The 16068-nt window shown below is 33.6% G+C and overlaps 1 protein-coding gene across 5 annotated transcripts in view; it reads left to right on the top strand.

The window, feature by feature from the left end:
- Positions 1–4708: 4708 nt before the first annotated feature.
- Positions 4709–16068, top strand: part of LOC131162298 (uncharacterized) — a 73904-nt gene continuing 62544 nt past the window's right edge. For 3 of the 5 annotated variants that reach the window (XM_058118617.1, XM_058118615.1, XM_058118616.1), the window contains exons 1-6: positions 4723–5530; positions 7221–7379; positions 7917–8117; positions 8301–8423; positions 8949–8986; positions 9059–9185. In XM_058118617.1, the coding sequence (XP_057974600.1) occupies positions 7302–7379; positions 7917–8117; positions 8301–8423; positions 8949–8986; positions 9059–9185 (567 nt within the window). In that variant the 5' untranslated portion in view covers positions 4723–5530; positions 7221–7301. Of the gene's footprint in view, positions 5531–7220; positions 7380–7916; positions 8118–8300; positions 8424–8948; positions 8987–9058; positions 9186–16068 lie in introns of all 5 variants that reach the window. The other 2 variants (XM_058118613.1, XM_058118614.1) reach the window with 2 other exon arrangements.

Below are 16068 nucleotides of genomic sequence, written 5' to 3'. Positions count from 1 at the left end.
TATTAAAGAAATGTCAGGAAATGAATTGAAACTTGTTAACACGTCAGTGGTGAAGGAGTTTTTAGATGTCTTTCTAGATGAGCTACCTGGTTTACCTCTTGATCACGAGGTGGATTTCCCTATCAATCTACTTCGAGGGACAACGTAGATCTCTAAATTTCTTTACAGAATGGTGCCAGCAGAATTGGGAGAGCTTAAAGATCAGTTGCAAGATTTGCTAGATAAGGGATTTATATGACCTAGTGTATCTCCATGGGGATCTCCAGTATTATTTGTAAAGAAGAAAGATAGGACCATGAGGATGTGTATAGATTACAGGGAAATTAATAAGGTAACAATCAATAACAAGTATCCTCTACGCCGTATAGATGATTTATTTGATCAACTTCAGGGTACATGAGTTTACTCCAAGATTGATCTCAGATCAGGTTATCATCAAGTAAAGGTAAGGGCAGAAGACGTATTGAAAACAACCTTTCAGACCATGTATGGGCATTATGAGTTTCTTGTTATGCCTTTTGGTCTGACGAATGCTCCTGTAATTTTCATGGATTTGATGAATAGAATCTTCCACCATAATCAATATGATTGATTATGTAGTAAATTAATAACAGAACCAGAGCTATTCATAATCAATATGATTAATTTTTACTGCTGCTTAGGTGTCCGCTATGTATGGTAAAAATCTTATTTAATGTGATTGATTATGTAGTAAATTAAGTAGGACGTTATAACATGTGTCACCCATCCCTCAACCAAGGGAACCCATATTAAGCTTGTATCAATTATCATATATATATATATATATAGATCATTACAGTGAAATAATGGAGCTTGGGTTGATAAGTATGTAGATGAGGGACATGCAAAGGTGATAAAGATTCATAAAGATGAAATAAAGACAATATGGGGTTGATAGACTTAGTACCAAAGAATCATACACTATTATGCTCGGACATTAATTGGGGTATGTTTTGTGGCTTGGGATTAGGCCCCACACCTTTGAAGCGCAGTGGGGCTACTAAGCAACTAATTTGTGAGCAAATGTGTATGTACAAAGATGGAGGCAAAGATGGTAGTGACAATCCAAAATGAGGTGGAGGCGCACATATAATAGAGAGAAGCTAATGTCGGGCCATAATTAACATAAAGGGAGTCTAAGGTGGTGGTCAAATTAGCTTGTAATGAACAAATAGAGGTTCAAATGCATGCTTTCATGAAGCAAATGTCATTAGGACGAATGTGTTGGGCTTTGTGGAGTCTAGTTTCATTTGATTCGGATGATGATGACCCGACTTGAATTAATGCTGCGTGGTTTTAAATAAGAGATTTCTATCCTAAGGTTTAATCTATGGAGCGAAGGCTTAGGCCGATAAAAATTTTTGGGCCCATTTTGTAGCCCATTTGGAATCCTGTGCGCAGCATATAAAACAATTGTTTTTTGGGTGATTAGGTTAGGTCGTCATTTTGAGAGTGAGAGAGAAAATTATTGTACGACGCACTCTTTGTATTTTTTTTCTTGATAATAGTGAAATCCTATAACTCTGTGGACATAGGCAAAATTGTTGAACCATGTAAATATTGTCTTGTGTGTGTAATTGTTTTCTTTGGCGTGGATTGTTTCTCTATTTTTGTTTCTCACAGGATCTGAGAATTTCATGTTAATTCCCAACAAAATGTCTAAAAGTGAATGTTTTGCCTTGCATTTTTAGTGATACACAATTTATTGGCAGTTCATTTCAATTAATAGAATGAATATATATTTCAATTAGCACTCACAAAGGAAGATTCAAAATTTAGCACAATAGTGCAATAATTAGGTATAGATGCGAATAACATCTACTATTTTGCATGAATTTCAACTCATGCAAAATAGGTGTTTCAAGTCATGTAAAATAGAGTTAAATAGTATAGTTATATAGAGGAATATCATAATTTTTTAAATACCTAGAATGTCTAGATTGAGTTTACCAGACATTTAAAATTTTCTATTATTAGTACTTAATTTACAAGCATACCCAATTCAAAATTTAAGGACTTCTACAAGATGAAATGGTAGAATAGTTTGATTTTATATCATTGTGAATTCATAGATGAAATGTGAAATTGTATATGAATTGTACCTAGATTATTACAAGTTTGCAAAATTTATGGGTTGTCTAAAAAATAGAGGAAATGCTGTCGAAATCTTGATAGCCCATAGCTAACTAAACAATTATAATTTTATTAATGAATGTTTTAATGTCTTTTGGTTGTTATAATTTCATTTTTCTTATGAATAACTCAATTAATATATATTTATAAATAAATTAATCACTTACAAAATTTTGATGCATTTTTTTTTTCGCATGCTTTTGGCAAGTAAGTGGATGTTGGAATATATGAAAGCTTTAGAATTACAACTTTTTGTTCATTTTATTTGTCTCATTTTATGACAAAATCCTATATTGGTTTACTTGAAGTGTGTAAACTTCTTTTAATTAGTATATGGAGTTGAACTTACATTATGTATAGCTTTTATTTTATTAATATATGTTTAATATTTATTACATTAATATTCTTTCATTCAATTCGTATTTACTCACATTGACTTCTTTAATACCTGAATATATATAAACAACAATATAAATAACATTAGATTGTGTAGCATCATAATTTTTTGTAATGGAGAAATAAAATGATTCTTTGCAAAAAGTTAATCCCTTTCTAAAAATTAATGATTCCCTTGCAAAATTGTGATATTAATTGTGTAATAAAAATTCATTTTATGTCTTTGCCGGTGACCATTATCCTTGCCAAATCTTCATTTAACGACAACCAATTCCTTGCAAAAGTTAATAGTAATTAGTTTATTAGTTGGGAATATTAGTAATTACTGTGATTTGTTACCTTTTGCGATGAAAATATCCTCACAGATTGTACGAGTTTTTGAATCGTTTTAACATTTTGTCACAAAAATAGATTTTTTTTTTTGGGATCATTGTTGGTTTCTTTACAAATACAATTAGCCACATTCTTTTTGTGACGAATTTAGGCCAAACCAAGTTTCACCGGACAAGAGATTTCGCCATAAAAGTTTGATTTTTATAAGGAAATTTGTTGCCACAAAATGTGTAATTTCTTGCAATGTTTACTTAATGAAAAAAATAATTCCATGACTTCTATTGAAAAATATATATTGCCATAACACAAATTTATTGTTTAGTAGGTCTTAAAAGGATAGAGGATTGGAATAAAACTTTAATTTATTTATTGAATGATTTTGAAGATCCAGCTTTTATAGGTTAGCAATTTAGGTGCAATAGTTTTTGATTCTAAAAAGATTTTTAGAAATTGTACTTGGACATGGAGAAAATAATTATAAGCTAGGAAGAACTTTACCCATGTATTATTCCTTTTTTTTTTGTTGTTTCTTAGAGATCTATGCATGTGCATTGTTTGGATCTTTGAATTAAAAGTCTTGATAAAGTTGTTGCAAATTACCAAATAGCGGTGAAAGAGGTTATATTTAATATAGGTGATAAGATAGGCTGGGCTTGAGATCTAATATGGAGATAATCAATTGTAAAGTTTGATCTCTCTATTTAATATTTATTTATTTAATTAATGTCCTTGAGTAATAATTAATAACTTTTTAAGGAACATATAAAAATAATTGTAAAAAATGAAAATAATTTAAAATTATTTGTATTTTAAAATTTTCTAGTATTGATCGATGAAAGTTTTGGTTTAAATTTTTAAAGCTTGAAACAAAAAACCCAACAAAAAAAATTAATTTAGGACTAGTTGATGAGCAAATAACTTATTGCCATTTGATATTCTACTTCAAAAAGTTCCAATATACTTAGACACCAATTGAATATTTTGAAGGTAGAGACTACAGTGATTAATTTTAAATGTAACATTATTATATTTGTGTCCTACTATTTATGAATTGTTTTATTTTTTTTACTTTAAAAATTAAGATAGATGCCTGCAAAAAAAAAAAAAAAAAAAAATTGTTGACACTTCTTATATTTCTTGCACATGAAACGATGAATTCATCTTTTTTTTTTTTTGGAATTTTCTTTTAGAAAATTAAGGACTAAAAGTAAAAATTATAGAGTAAAATTACTATTCGACATACTAAAAAAATAAAGATAATCTATAAAGTACTATTATTTTACGTTGAGAGCATGAATTTGTATGTATTTAAATAAATATAAATATAATTTTATATTATATCTTATTCAAATTCAATATAGATCTAAATCCATCTCTTCAAGCATATAAGGTAGCATTTTTAGAGTGTCGGTAGTAATTCTATCATTAATAAGAAAGAAAAGAATCTTATAGCAACATTTTTAAAGAGCTGAACACAGTTGATTAAAAGCTAAATGTGAAATTAATGCATAAAACAAAAACAATGCCTGAGAGGAGCAGCTCATAATTCAGAATCCATTATTTCTTAAACAGGGCATGGTTGTTGGTTAGGCGCATCAAAACCTAGGGGGTCCACACTTGCCCATTAATTCCAAACAAGTCTCATTCCTTCTCCGCGTACTCCATCTCTTTCCTCCATGATTCACTGCTAGTCAAACGAACCCATTTGCACTGCCATCAGTAAAACCCCGTAAACCCCAGCACACCCCCAAAAGGAAGAAATGAAAAAGAAAAATCACTGTAACTAGTATAATTATAATTATGGTAATATTATTAGCTAATCACTGGTCGTCACAGGCTTTGGCGGGACGTCATTTTTTCTATGGTCTCGCCGTATCAGAAACTGATATTTCATCTTACAATCACACCTCCACTTCACCTTATTAATGGCGATAACCCCACAATTACTGCCTCTTTACGCCACCATCGCCACCGCCACCGCCACCGCCACCGCCACTATCAGGTCCGAAAGCTCGAAACCCTCTACTGTCCCCTACTCTTCCCTCTCAAGATTTCCTCATTTCCCTTCCCTCCTAAGCACCTCTGCCCACATCCTCCTTTTGGTACCACATGCCCATTAATTATTTTTTGTTTCTTCTTTCTCTTTTTCTTTGTTTGGGTTAGTTTATTGCCTGCTCTTTCTTCCCATTTATTTATTTATTATTTTGGTTTGGCTTTGAATCTGAGGCTTGAACTTGAAAGTTTTCTATTGAACAGTGGTATCCCTGTTCAGTTCACTGCATTTTGGTGCTTTCTGCAGTAAAATTCGAGTTGGGTTTTGACGTTTTGTTGAATAAAAACAGTGCTTCACCTTTCATCATCTGCCTTTTGAAAACATTTTCCCACATTTGGCTATTCATTAGGTTTCAGATTCTCTTTCCCTTTTTTGTTTTTTCCGCCTGCTCCCCCGCTCCTCCTGTGTCAGCTCTGAGTTTGGGTTCGAGAAATCTCGTGGAGCCTTTTTGTCGGGTTCTATCACAGGTGCTGGGTTCAGTGGCATTGCCTCCGAACTGTTCTCGTTTTGAACGGAATCCAACCCCCCCACCCCCCAAGACTTGGATCCAGGGAGTTCGCAGTAGCATTTGAGATTGATCCTGTGGTTGACACGGTATTTAGCTTCTTTTCTAAACCATTTCTGTTTAGCTTTAGTTTGATAATATTTTGCTGGATTTAGTTTGTTTTCCAAAGCATTTCTGTTTATATTTTGTTTGTCACGTGAATTTGTTGAATTGAGTTTTTTTTTTTTTCCAAATGTAAATTTTGATGTTTTTATAGAGTGACATAAAGATCTATATTGTTTAATGTCCGCATTTAGGGAATGATGCTAGACCTGCCATAATCGGCTGATGTTTATGAATCAGTGTTAGCACCACTTCCATATGGTTTTGAATGCAAGTATGTCGTATCTGGCATCTATGCCAACATGCATGTATTTGCACTTTTTGATATATCGCTCTCTTTTTTGGTGTTTAGTAGTTTGTTTCTAATTTTATGTTCATTGTAATGTAGTGTTTCAAGGTTTTTCCAATAATGTAGCAAGTGCAGTCCTGTATTTTATACCCATAGTTAAAATTCAAGTCTTTAGTTTAGGGTTTCATCTGTTAGAGGGAATGCTGAAGAATGTAAAAAATAAAAAAATAAAAAAATTCTGCTTCTTGTGTTTTTGCTTCAGAATCTTTGCGCCCCCCAACCTAAAATGTGTTCTCATATTGTGTGTCATGATTTCTCTACCTGTTGAATGCTAGGATGGATTTGGCGTTCTGTGAACTATGATGTAATACTCTGTTTGATATCCAGCTTTTACCTTTTGGGTAATTGCATTAAGTATCCACCTCTGTCCCTCTAGTTGCAATTCAAAATATGCTTGGCCTGGCAGTCTTCTGTATGTTGTTTCACACTTTCCAGTTTGAGGGTTGAATATCCAAGAATTATAATATTTTTATTGGTTGATATATTTATGCCTGTAATTATCTAGTTTTGAGTGGAAAAACTTGTAACTCACTTGAAATTGTGATTATTAAGGCTTTACTGATGGGATGTACTCATGAGCACGGGCTGTTTTTCTTTCATCTCTTCCTGCCCAAAAGTTCTTGGTGTAAAATTTAGTGAACCTGTAAAGATCTTCATATATTGTCTGTTCGAGTTTGCCTTAATCATCATGGAAGAGTTTGGGGATATATTTTCTGCAGCATGAATATAATTGTCAATTGTGCTTTTTCTGCGATAGAACTCTGTGCATGATTCTTCTATTTATGAGTATTTAAAGTTTTATTACAAACCATTAGAAAATGGGGCCTGATTAGTGGTATGAGTGATGCCCTGTGATTGCCTTCAACACAATTTTTTTGGGTCTCTTTGTTGATTTATTCAATTTCTATGTTTAGAGAGCATAGCCAATCCCAGAGCTATTGAAAGCATTTATTAAATACACTATCTTTGCAAATTCACAGATATCACTGGACATGTATGCTTCGTGATCTTCCTGCTTGTTCGCTATTTTGGAACTTGTCATGTTTCTGTCCTAGTAAATGCATCAGTTGTCTGTAATTGGTCCTCAAGCAAAACTTATGTTCTATTGAATGGTTTACTGGACTTTCTTTTACATGATGCTGGTGATTCTTGAAATTTTGACTGGGATTTCTTTTACATGATGATTACTGAAACTCTTGCTGGGCTTTAAACTGGTTTCAAGAATTTTATAATGCTTTTATCTTTTTTCTTGAGCTGTTCTGGACAATTCCAGCAACTCTTTTTTGTTAGATTTATCTTCCATGAATTGCTGCTTGTCATTGCCATAGATGGGTTTCTGGGTTGATTTCTAATGAACAAGGAAGTGGACTCCTCCCATTGTCAGCAACCAGTTGATTGAAAATAAAGTAATGTCGAGGATTGCAAAATGGAAGCTTGAAAAGACCAAAGTAAAAGTGGTATTTCGGCTGCAATTCCACGCTACACATGTGAGCTTTCTCTTTCTCTTTCTCTTTCTCTCTGTTTTTTTTTTTTTTTTTTTAAAGGTGTTTTGGTAGGAAATTGCTGTTTTTAAAAAAAAAAAAAAATCCCTTTTTACAATCATGGGCATTTTATTTGTTTAATACAATATTTATTGTTGGTGGATGGATTGAATATGCTGTGTGTTTATGTGTGTCAACCATAACAGAAGTTGTTATGAGAGCAAAATTCTGTCGACACATAAGATGGGTTAAAATTTTATGTTCATATTCTATGAAGTGGCTTGTTATTTTTTATTTTTCCATTAGTTTTCTTTATTATTTTTCAGTTGTTTTTGGATGTTGGTTTTTGATTGGGAAAGAGGGGGGGGGGGGTATTATCATAATCATCAACATATTTGAAGTTTACACTTCATGCCAATTATTGTCAATTTCCAATTTAATCTAGCCTATATCTTGCATGATTAGAAAGAGTGTTTTCTCTTTACACCCGGCTGTTGTGATCTCTGCAAGGAGAAAGTGTAATATTTTTTCTGCATGATTCAGATTCCACAAACTGGATGGGATAAATTGTTTATATCCTTCATTCCTGCCGATTCTGGAAAGGCAACAGCAAAGACGACCAAAGCAAATGTGAGAAATGGTACCTGCAAATGGGCAGATCCAATTTATGAAACTACAAGACTTCTCCAGGATGCCAAAACTAAGAGTTATGATGAAAAGCTTTATAAAATTGTTGTGGCAATGGTAGGATTATTGTTTATGTTTGAGTCTCTCCATTTTTTTCATTGTAAATTAACTGTATTCATATCTTTGATTTCATTCTGGATTTTCTTCTTTAGTCCATTGGTGTCATCAACATTTCTTTCTGGCTATTTTAATCAAAACCGAGACTGACAGTGTGTCTTGTTTGAATCTTATTGGCATCAGGGTTCTTCGCGGTCTAGCTTGCTTGGTGAGGCTAACATTAACCTTGCTGATTATGCTGATGCATTAAAGCCTTTTTCTGTTGCTCTGCCTCTTCATGGAACTGACTCTGGAACTATTTTACATGTGAGAGTTCTCTACTTGAAAATTTGGATTTTCATGATCTTAGGCATTTCCTACTGTTAGATTACTGCTTGGTTGAAATTCTTGAGCAGTTAAGTAATGCTGTAGAATTATTTTAATATCTTCAACATCCCCTTGTGCACAAAAGCCCATTGGGCTTGGAAAGTGGGGGAAGCATAGGCAAAAACATTGTGTTGAAATTTTAATTTGAACTAGGAGAGTGGGTGTGATGAAGGTTGAACTTTTGACCTTTTGGGCAAAGATATCTGTTGCAATGTTGGGCTACCACTTGCCCTAAAACGTTCAGCTATTATGGTTTTAATATCAATATGTACAAAGTTAGTTGGCTGTACGTGGTTTATATAACAAGTAACAAGTCTTCAGTTTTTGTGCATAGTTTATTTTCACTTTTTTCTGATCATTTTGCTTTGCATGTTTACTAACATCCTTTCGGTACCTGTAGTTAAGGATTAATATATCATATAATTTCCTTATAACATATTGATGGGCCTTGTCATTCCATGCCAGGTCACTGTACAGCTGCTAACCTCTAAAACTGGTTTCAGGTATTCCGTCAATTTAGAATATATTATTTTGTCATTTCAACATATTTATTGTGAAGTTATATTTCCTTTCAGAGAGTTTGAGCAACAAAGAGAACTCAGAGAGAGGGGCCTAACAAATACTGATCAAAATAACCACTATGAATCCGCTGAAGGGAAGGTATCATCCTCTGAGGAGACTGTTAGTGATCAGTTGCACAAGGTTTGATCATTTGTTTTCTTTGCATATTTCCATGGTTTTATGTTGTTTGGTTTTCTTTGATCCCAATATGCTAATATACGGTCTCAATGAATTGATTAGTGAATAATTAAGGCCGCCTTTGGGCACATTTTTGCTTTTGAATTTTGCAAAAAAGAAAAATTGCACTTGAGGATTGGAAATTGATATTGTTTTTGAGATTTGAAGTTGAACAATAACAACTGATGCACTTCATTATGCCATTGTTTCTTCAAAGCAACAATTAAATGCATGAAGCAACAAGCACGGATAGATTATCTTGACGTCAGATGAACTTTGGCACTTGTTGTAATAATAGACCTTAGCTATGAATCTTATTTTGTTTTCAAAATTGTTGATTTGACCATATCTTAAACAATAGGAGACTTCTGTGATGATTTTCAATGAATTCCCTCATCTTGTATCAGTGAAGTGAAACTTCTGTTGTGCCAGGCACCCCACTTGTGCCAAACACCAATGCTATAACTATTTCTATTGAATAACAACAACAACAAAACCAAACCTTAATTCCCACTAGGTGGGTTTGGCTATATGAATCCTTTTTCACCAATTTATGCGATCATGGACCATTTTTTTTTGACAGATTCAGGGATATTAAATCCCTACTCACTATCTCCTCCCAAGTTATTTTAAGTCTACCCTGACCCCTTCTATTGCCCCCCCACAGTAATTCACTCTCTCTTCCTCACTGGTGCATTATGTGGCCTACGTTGCAAGTGTCCATACCATCTGAGTCGTCCCTCCCTTATTTTATTTTCTATAGGAGCTACACTTAACTTATTGCGAATATGTACATTCCTTAATTTATTTTTCAATGTTATATTACTTATCCATCTAAGCATTCTCATCTCGACGACTTTTACTTTTTGGATATTATGTTGCTTCGTCGCCCAACATTCCGATCCATATAGCATAGCTGGTCTTATAGATGTCTTATAGAACTTTCCTTTTAATTTTAGGGGTATCCTATGATCACAAAGCACACTTGAAGCACTTCTCCATTTTACCCAACCTGCTTTAACTCTATGCAGTACATCATCTTCAATTTCTCCTTCAGCTTGCATAATGGATCCTAGGTATCGAAATCTACAAGTGCTATTTATTTCTTCATCATCAAGTTTAACTTTGTCTCCAATATTCCTTTTATCATTACTAAAATTACATTTCATATATTCTGTCTTATTTCTGCTTATCCTAAAGCCTCTAGATTCCAAAGCTTCTCTCCGTAATTCTAACTTAACCTCTACTCCGTCCCTAGTTTCATCAATTAATACAATATCATCTACAAACAACATACACCATGGAACCTCCTTTTGAACACTCTTAGTCAGTTGGTCTATCACTAAAGTAAAAAATAATGACTCAAAGCAGATCCTTGATGTACACCTATGGTGATTGGAAATTCTCTAGTTTTTCCATCTATAGTCCTTACATTAGTCATTACTCGATCGTACATGTCCTTAATGACATCAGTATACCTACTACCTACACCTTTTTTCTAAAACCCACCATAAAACTTCCCTAGGTATCCTATCATATGCTTTCTCAAGGTCAATAAAAATCATATGCAAGTCCCTCTTCTTTTCCCTAAACTTTTCCATTAATCTTCTTAAAAGATATATAACTTCCGTGGTAGATCTCCCAGACATAAAACCAAATTGATTTTCTGAGACCTTCGTTTCTAACCTTAATCTTTGTTCAACTACCCTTTCCCCATAGTTTCATCGTATGACTCATAAGTTTAATTCCACGATAGTTATTACAATTTTGAATATCTCCTTTATTTTTGTATATAGGTATTAAAGTGCTTTTCCTCCATTCATTTGACATTTTCTTAGTTTTTATAATTGTATTAAATAAATTAGTTAAGCATATAATTCCGTTATCACCTAAGTATTTCCAAACTTCAATTTGGTCTCATAGCTTTCCCATTTTTCATCTTTTTTAGTGCAAACTTAACTTCATTAACTCTAATTTTGTGAATAAATCTCATATTTTTAGTCTTTTCCTCATTTGACAATTCTAAGTTTAAGCCTTCTATTTGGTTTTCATTAAACAACTTACTAAAGTAACTTTGCCATCTTTCTTTAATGTCTTCGCCCTTAACCAAGACAATATCATCCTCACTTTTTATACATTTTACATTTCCTAAGTCCTTACTCTTCCTTTCTCTAGCTTTAGTAAGTTTAAAAATATCTCTTTCCCCTTCTTTTGTATCTAATCTATCATACAAACTATTAAATGATCTGTATTTAGCTTCACTAACGATATTTTTTGTATCTTTTCTCGTTTCCTTATACTTTTCAAAGTTATCTCCGTTACTACATTTTTGTCACGTTTTATATCAAATTTTTTTTGTCTTTATGACTTTTTGTACATCTTTATCCCACCACCAACTTTCTTTCCTATTCGTGAATCTTCCCCTTGATTCACCTAAAATCTCTTTTGCTATCTTTTTAATAGAGCTAGCTAATTTACTCCAAAGAGTATTTGTATCTATCCCATCCTCTATAGTCCAATCCCCATCTTTGATCATTTTATCTTTAAATTTTATTATATTTTTACCTTTTAGGTCCACTACCTTGTTCTCTTACACTTGTTTATTTTATCTTTTCTTCCATTTTTTAATACATATATCTAACACTAAAACTATGTTGTGTGTTAGGCTTTCGCTTGGAATAACTTTACAATCCTTGTATGATAACCGATCTACCCTCCTAGTTAAAAAAAAATCTATTTGACTTCTATTTTGTCCACTTTTAAAGGTTATTAAGTGTTCTTCTCTCCTTTTAAATCAAATATTCATTATACTAAGATCATATGACATAGCGAAGTCTAAGATCATCTCCCCAAGCTCATTTTTGTCGCCATATCTACATCCTCTATGTATCCTCTCATAATTTTCATTATCCCTTCCAACGTGTCCATTCAAATCTCCTCCTATAAATATTTTCTCAGTCTCTGGTATGCCTTGTATAATCTTGTCCATATCTTCCCAAAATTGTTTCTTTTGATTTTCTGCTAAGCCGCCATGAGGAGCATAAGCACTAACGATATTTATTATCTCTTGTCCTAATACCATTTTGATTTTTATAATTTTATCCCCTACTTTATTTACATCAACAACGCTATCTTTTAAGTTTTTGTCTATGATAATTCTTACTCCATTCTTATGTTTTTCTTTTCCAGTGTACCAAAGTTTAAATCCTGATTTATTAATTTCTCTAACTTTCTCCCCCACCTACTTAGTTTCTTGAAGGCAAATTATATTAATTCTTCTTGTGATCATTGTGTCCACAATTTCTATGCTTTTACCCGTAAGTGTCCCTATATTCCAAGTTGCTAATCTAATCATAGTTTCCTGAACTAACGTCTTTTAACTGCCCACGTCTAGAATGATGCAGGAACCCTCGCATATTTGACACCATACCCGGGCACCGACACGTCGCGTCGCTTCGGGGCGATGACCTAGCCCACCCTCACCCACTTTTCGCTACACCTGGATGGTATAAGGGCAACACGTCGCTTGTAGGGGATGTCCCAACAAATATTCGGTAAGGATTCATATCATAGTGATCTGACAAATTTTACGCCGGTTGTCAGCAACCTAACACAATAATTTATGAGGTTTGGTACAAAATTACCTACGTCCTCAGGTGCCGATGATCAATCCACTACTTCCAGAAAAATTACAACTTGGGCAAATTTCAAATTACCAATAGTAATTAGAAAAACCATAGAGTACAAATACTATTTGTAACTCTACAAATTTGAGGTGTGATTACAAATGGTAAGGGAAACTCTTTATATAGCTTTAACCTAAAGCTTAATAAACATTTCCCACCACTGTGGGACAAAAACCAACAAATTTCCACCTTGATGATAAATTTAACAAAATTTTCAGTCACCAACACTCTCTGGAGTTCTACATCATTGGTGCCTTCTAAAAATATTCAGAGTTGCAGAATTTTAATCAAATTCAAACAATGTTTGAACTTGATTATTGTCACAATCTTGGTCAACATATCTTCGGGATTCTTAGCTATAACAATTTTTTGAAGAAGTATTTTGCCTTCATCAATTATATCCTGCATAAAGTGAAAATGAACGTTGATGTGCTTCGTTCGTGTATGGTAGACTTGGTTCTTTGCCAAATGAATAGCACTCTAGCTATCACAGAACACAGTAATGTGCTTTTGAACAACTTTCAAATTTTCAAGTAAACCCTGCAATAAAATAACTTTCTTAACAACCTCCAAAGTTGCCATGTACTCTGCTTTTGTCGTAAACAAAGCAATAGTAGACTGTAAGGTAGACTTCCAACTCAGTAGATCATTAGCAAATGTAAATACATATCTAGTAGTTGATCGACGTTTATCCAGATCACCTGCAAAATCAGAATCCACATATCTAAGAACACGTTGATCAATAGTATTATTTTTCTCAAATACTATACCATTATCAATAGTATGCATAATGTATTGTAAAATCCATTTCACAGCTTGCCAATGCCCTTTACCTGGATCATGCATATACCTGCTCACCATACTAACAACTTGTGAAATATCAAGTCTTGTACAAATCATTGCATACATTAGACTACCAACTGCACTTGCATATGGAACTTGTGACATATACTTATGTTCCTCATCTGAATTAAGAGATAAAGATGCATTAAGTTTGAAGTGAGGAGAGGCGGAGTGCTAACTGCTTTTGACTGCTCAGACATGCCAAAACTTTGTACTACCTTTTCAAATACATGTTTTTGAGTCAAACTCTTCCTCTCATTTTGTCTCTGCATATCTTTATGCCAAGTATCTTCTTTTGTTTTACCAAGATCTTTCATCTCAAACTCTTGATTTAACTGACTTTTCAGTTTGTTGATTTCTTCCCTATTCTTTGAAGCTATCAACATATCATCAATATACAAGAGTAAATATATAAAAGATCCATTTTGTAGTCTACGAAAATAGACATAATGATCGTGTTTATTTCTAATGTACTTGTGGCCAATCAAAAACTGATGAAATCGTTTGTACCACTGTCTTGGAGACTATTTTAAACCATACAACGATTTTCCCAGTTTGCATACCCAATTTTCTTTTTTAGCAACCTTAAATCCATTTAGATGAGTCATATAGATTTCTTTTTCCCAATCACCATGTAAAAATGTAGTTTTTACATCAAGCTGAACTAGTTAAAGATCAAATTGTGCTATCAAAGCCAATAAAATTCAAATGGAAGAATGTTTAAGAATTGGAGAAAATACCTCATTATAATCAATACCTTCATCTGTGCGTAGCCCTTAGCTACCAATCTAGCTTTGAAGCGAACATTATTTGCATATGAAAATCCTTCTTTCTTTGCATAAACTCATTTGCAACCAATTGCTTTTTTACCCTTGGGCAGTTGGGCTAGCTTTCAAGTCTGATTCTTATGAAGAGACTGCATTTCTTCATTCATCGCTTTTTTTCATTTGTCTGATTTAGAGTTCCTCATTACTTATTTGATAGTGCAAGGAACATCATCATCTACAACTGGAAGCGCATAGGCCACCATGTCAGTATACCGAGTAGGTTTTCGAATTTCTCTTCTTGGCCTATGAGAAACAATTGATTCTTGTTGCTGTGAAGATTCTCGGATTGAAATCTCCTCTTTTTGTACATTGTTCCCCACCATAACTGGAGAGTTGCATCGTGTAGCCTCATTTCTCATTGGATTTCCCAAAATTGTCTCAACCTCCACCTGTTGTTGAGTAATACTGGTATTTTCTTCAACTGGTAACTCCTTACGTATTATTTTTTTTTGTCATCGTAAGTTCATCGAAAGTCACATCCCTGCTTAAAATCATTTTTTTTCTTCTCTAGACACCAAAGACGGTATCTTTGACTCCTGCACTAATCCCGAGAATACTGCTTTCTTGGCTTTAGGATCCAACTTAGATTCTTTAACATGATAATAAACAACAATACCAAATACATGTAAAGAATCATAATCATTTGCAAGTTCTCCAGACCATACCTCATAGGGTGTTTTTCCCCCAATAGCAGATGATGGTAGACGGTTGATGAGATGACACGCATACCTAACAGTCTTAGCCCAAAACCTTTTGTCCAACCTATAATTAGAAAACATACATCGAACTTTCGCCCTGCAAAGTTTGATTCATGCGCTTTGCCATTCCATTATGTTGTGGTGTATTTCTAACTGTAAAGTGTCGAGCAATACCTTCATCTTGACAGACCTTCACAAACGGATCACTCGTGTATTCACCACCATTATCTAATCTATGTCGTTTAATCTTTCTGTTAGTTTGAGTTTCGACCAATTTTTTCCACTTAAGGAAAATATCACACACTTCATTTTTATTCTTTATAGCATACACCCAAGCTTTTCTAGAAAAATCATCAACAAAAGTAACAAAATAATGCATACCACCCAATGAAGTAGTTTTGGTAGGCCCCCATACATCCGTGTGAATGTAGTCTAAAATACCTCCAGTCTAGTGGGTTGTAATGCCAAATTTCACTTTTGCCTGTTTTCCCAGAATACAATGTTTTCAAAACTCAAGCTTACCTACCTTTGCACCCTTCAATAAACTTTGCTTAACCAATTGTTGCAAATATTTTTCACCCGCACGTGCCAATCGCATATGCCATAACCTGGTTGTATCTGAACCTGCATCTTTCTTAGAAATAACAGCTGCTGAGCCAATAACTGTACTACCTTGAAAATAATATAAGTTATTTTTCCTAATACCTTTCATCACCACAAACGCACTTGATTTAACCTTTAAGGTTACATCGTTCAAAGTAATAGTGGATCTTTTAGATTCTAAGGCACCTAA

This window comes from Malania oleifera, chromosome 8 (assembly GCF_029873635.1).
Source record: "Malania oleifera isolate guangnan ecotype guangnan chromosome 8, ASM2987363v1, whole genome shotgun sequence".
Classification (NCBI taxonomy): domain Eukaryota; kingdom Viridiplantae; phylum Streptophyta; class Magnoliopsida; order Santalales; family Ximeniaceae; genus Malania; species Malania oleifera.
The sequence above is the reverse complement of the archived record's forward strand: the minus strand, read 5'-3'. Positions and strand labels throughout refer to the sequence as shown.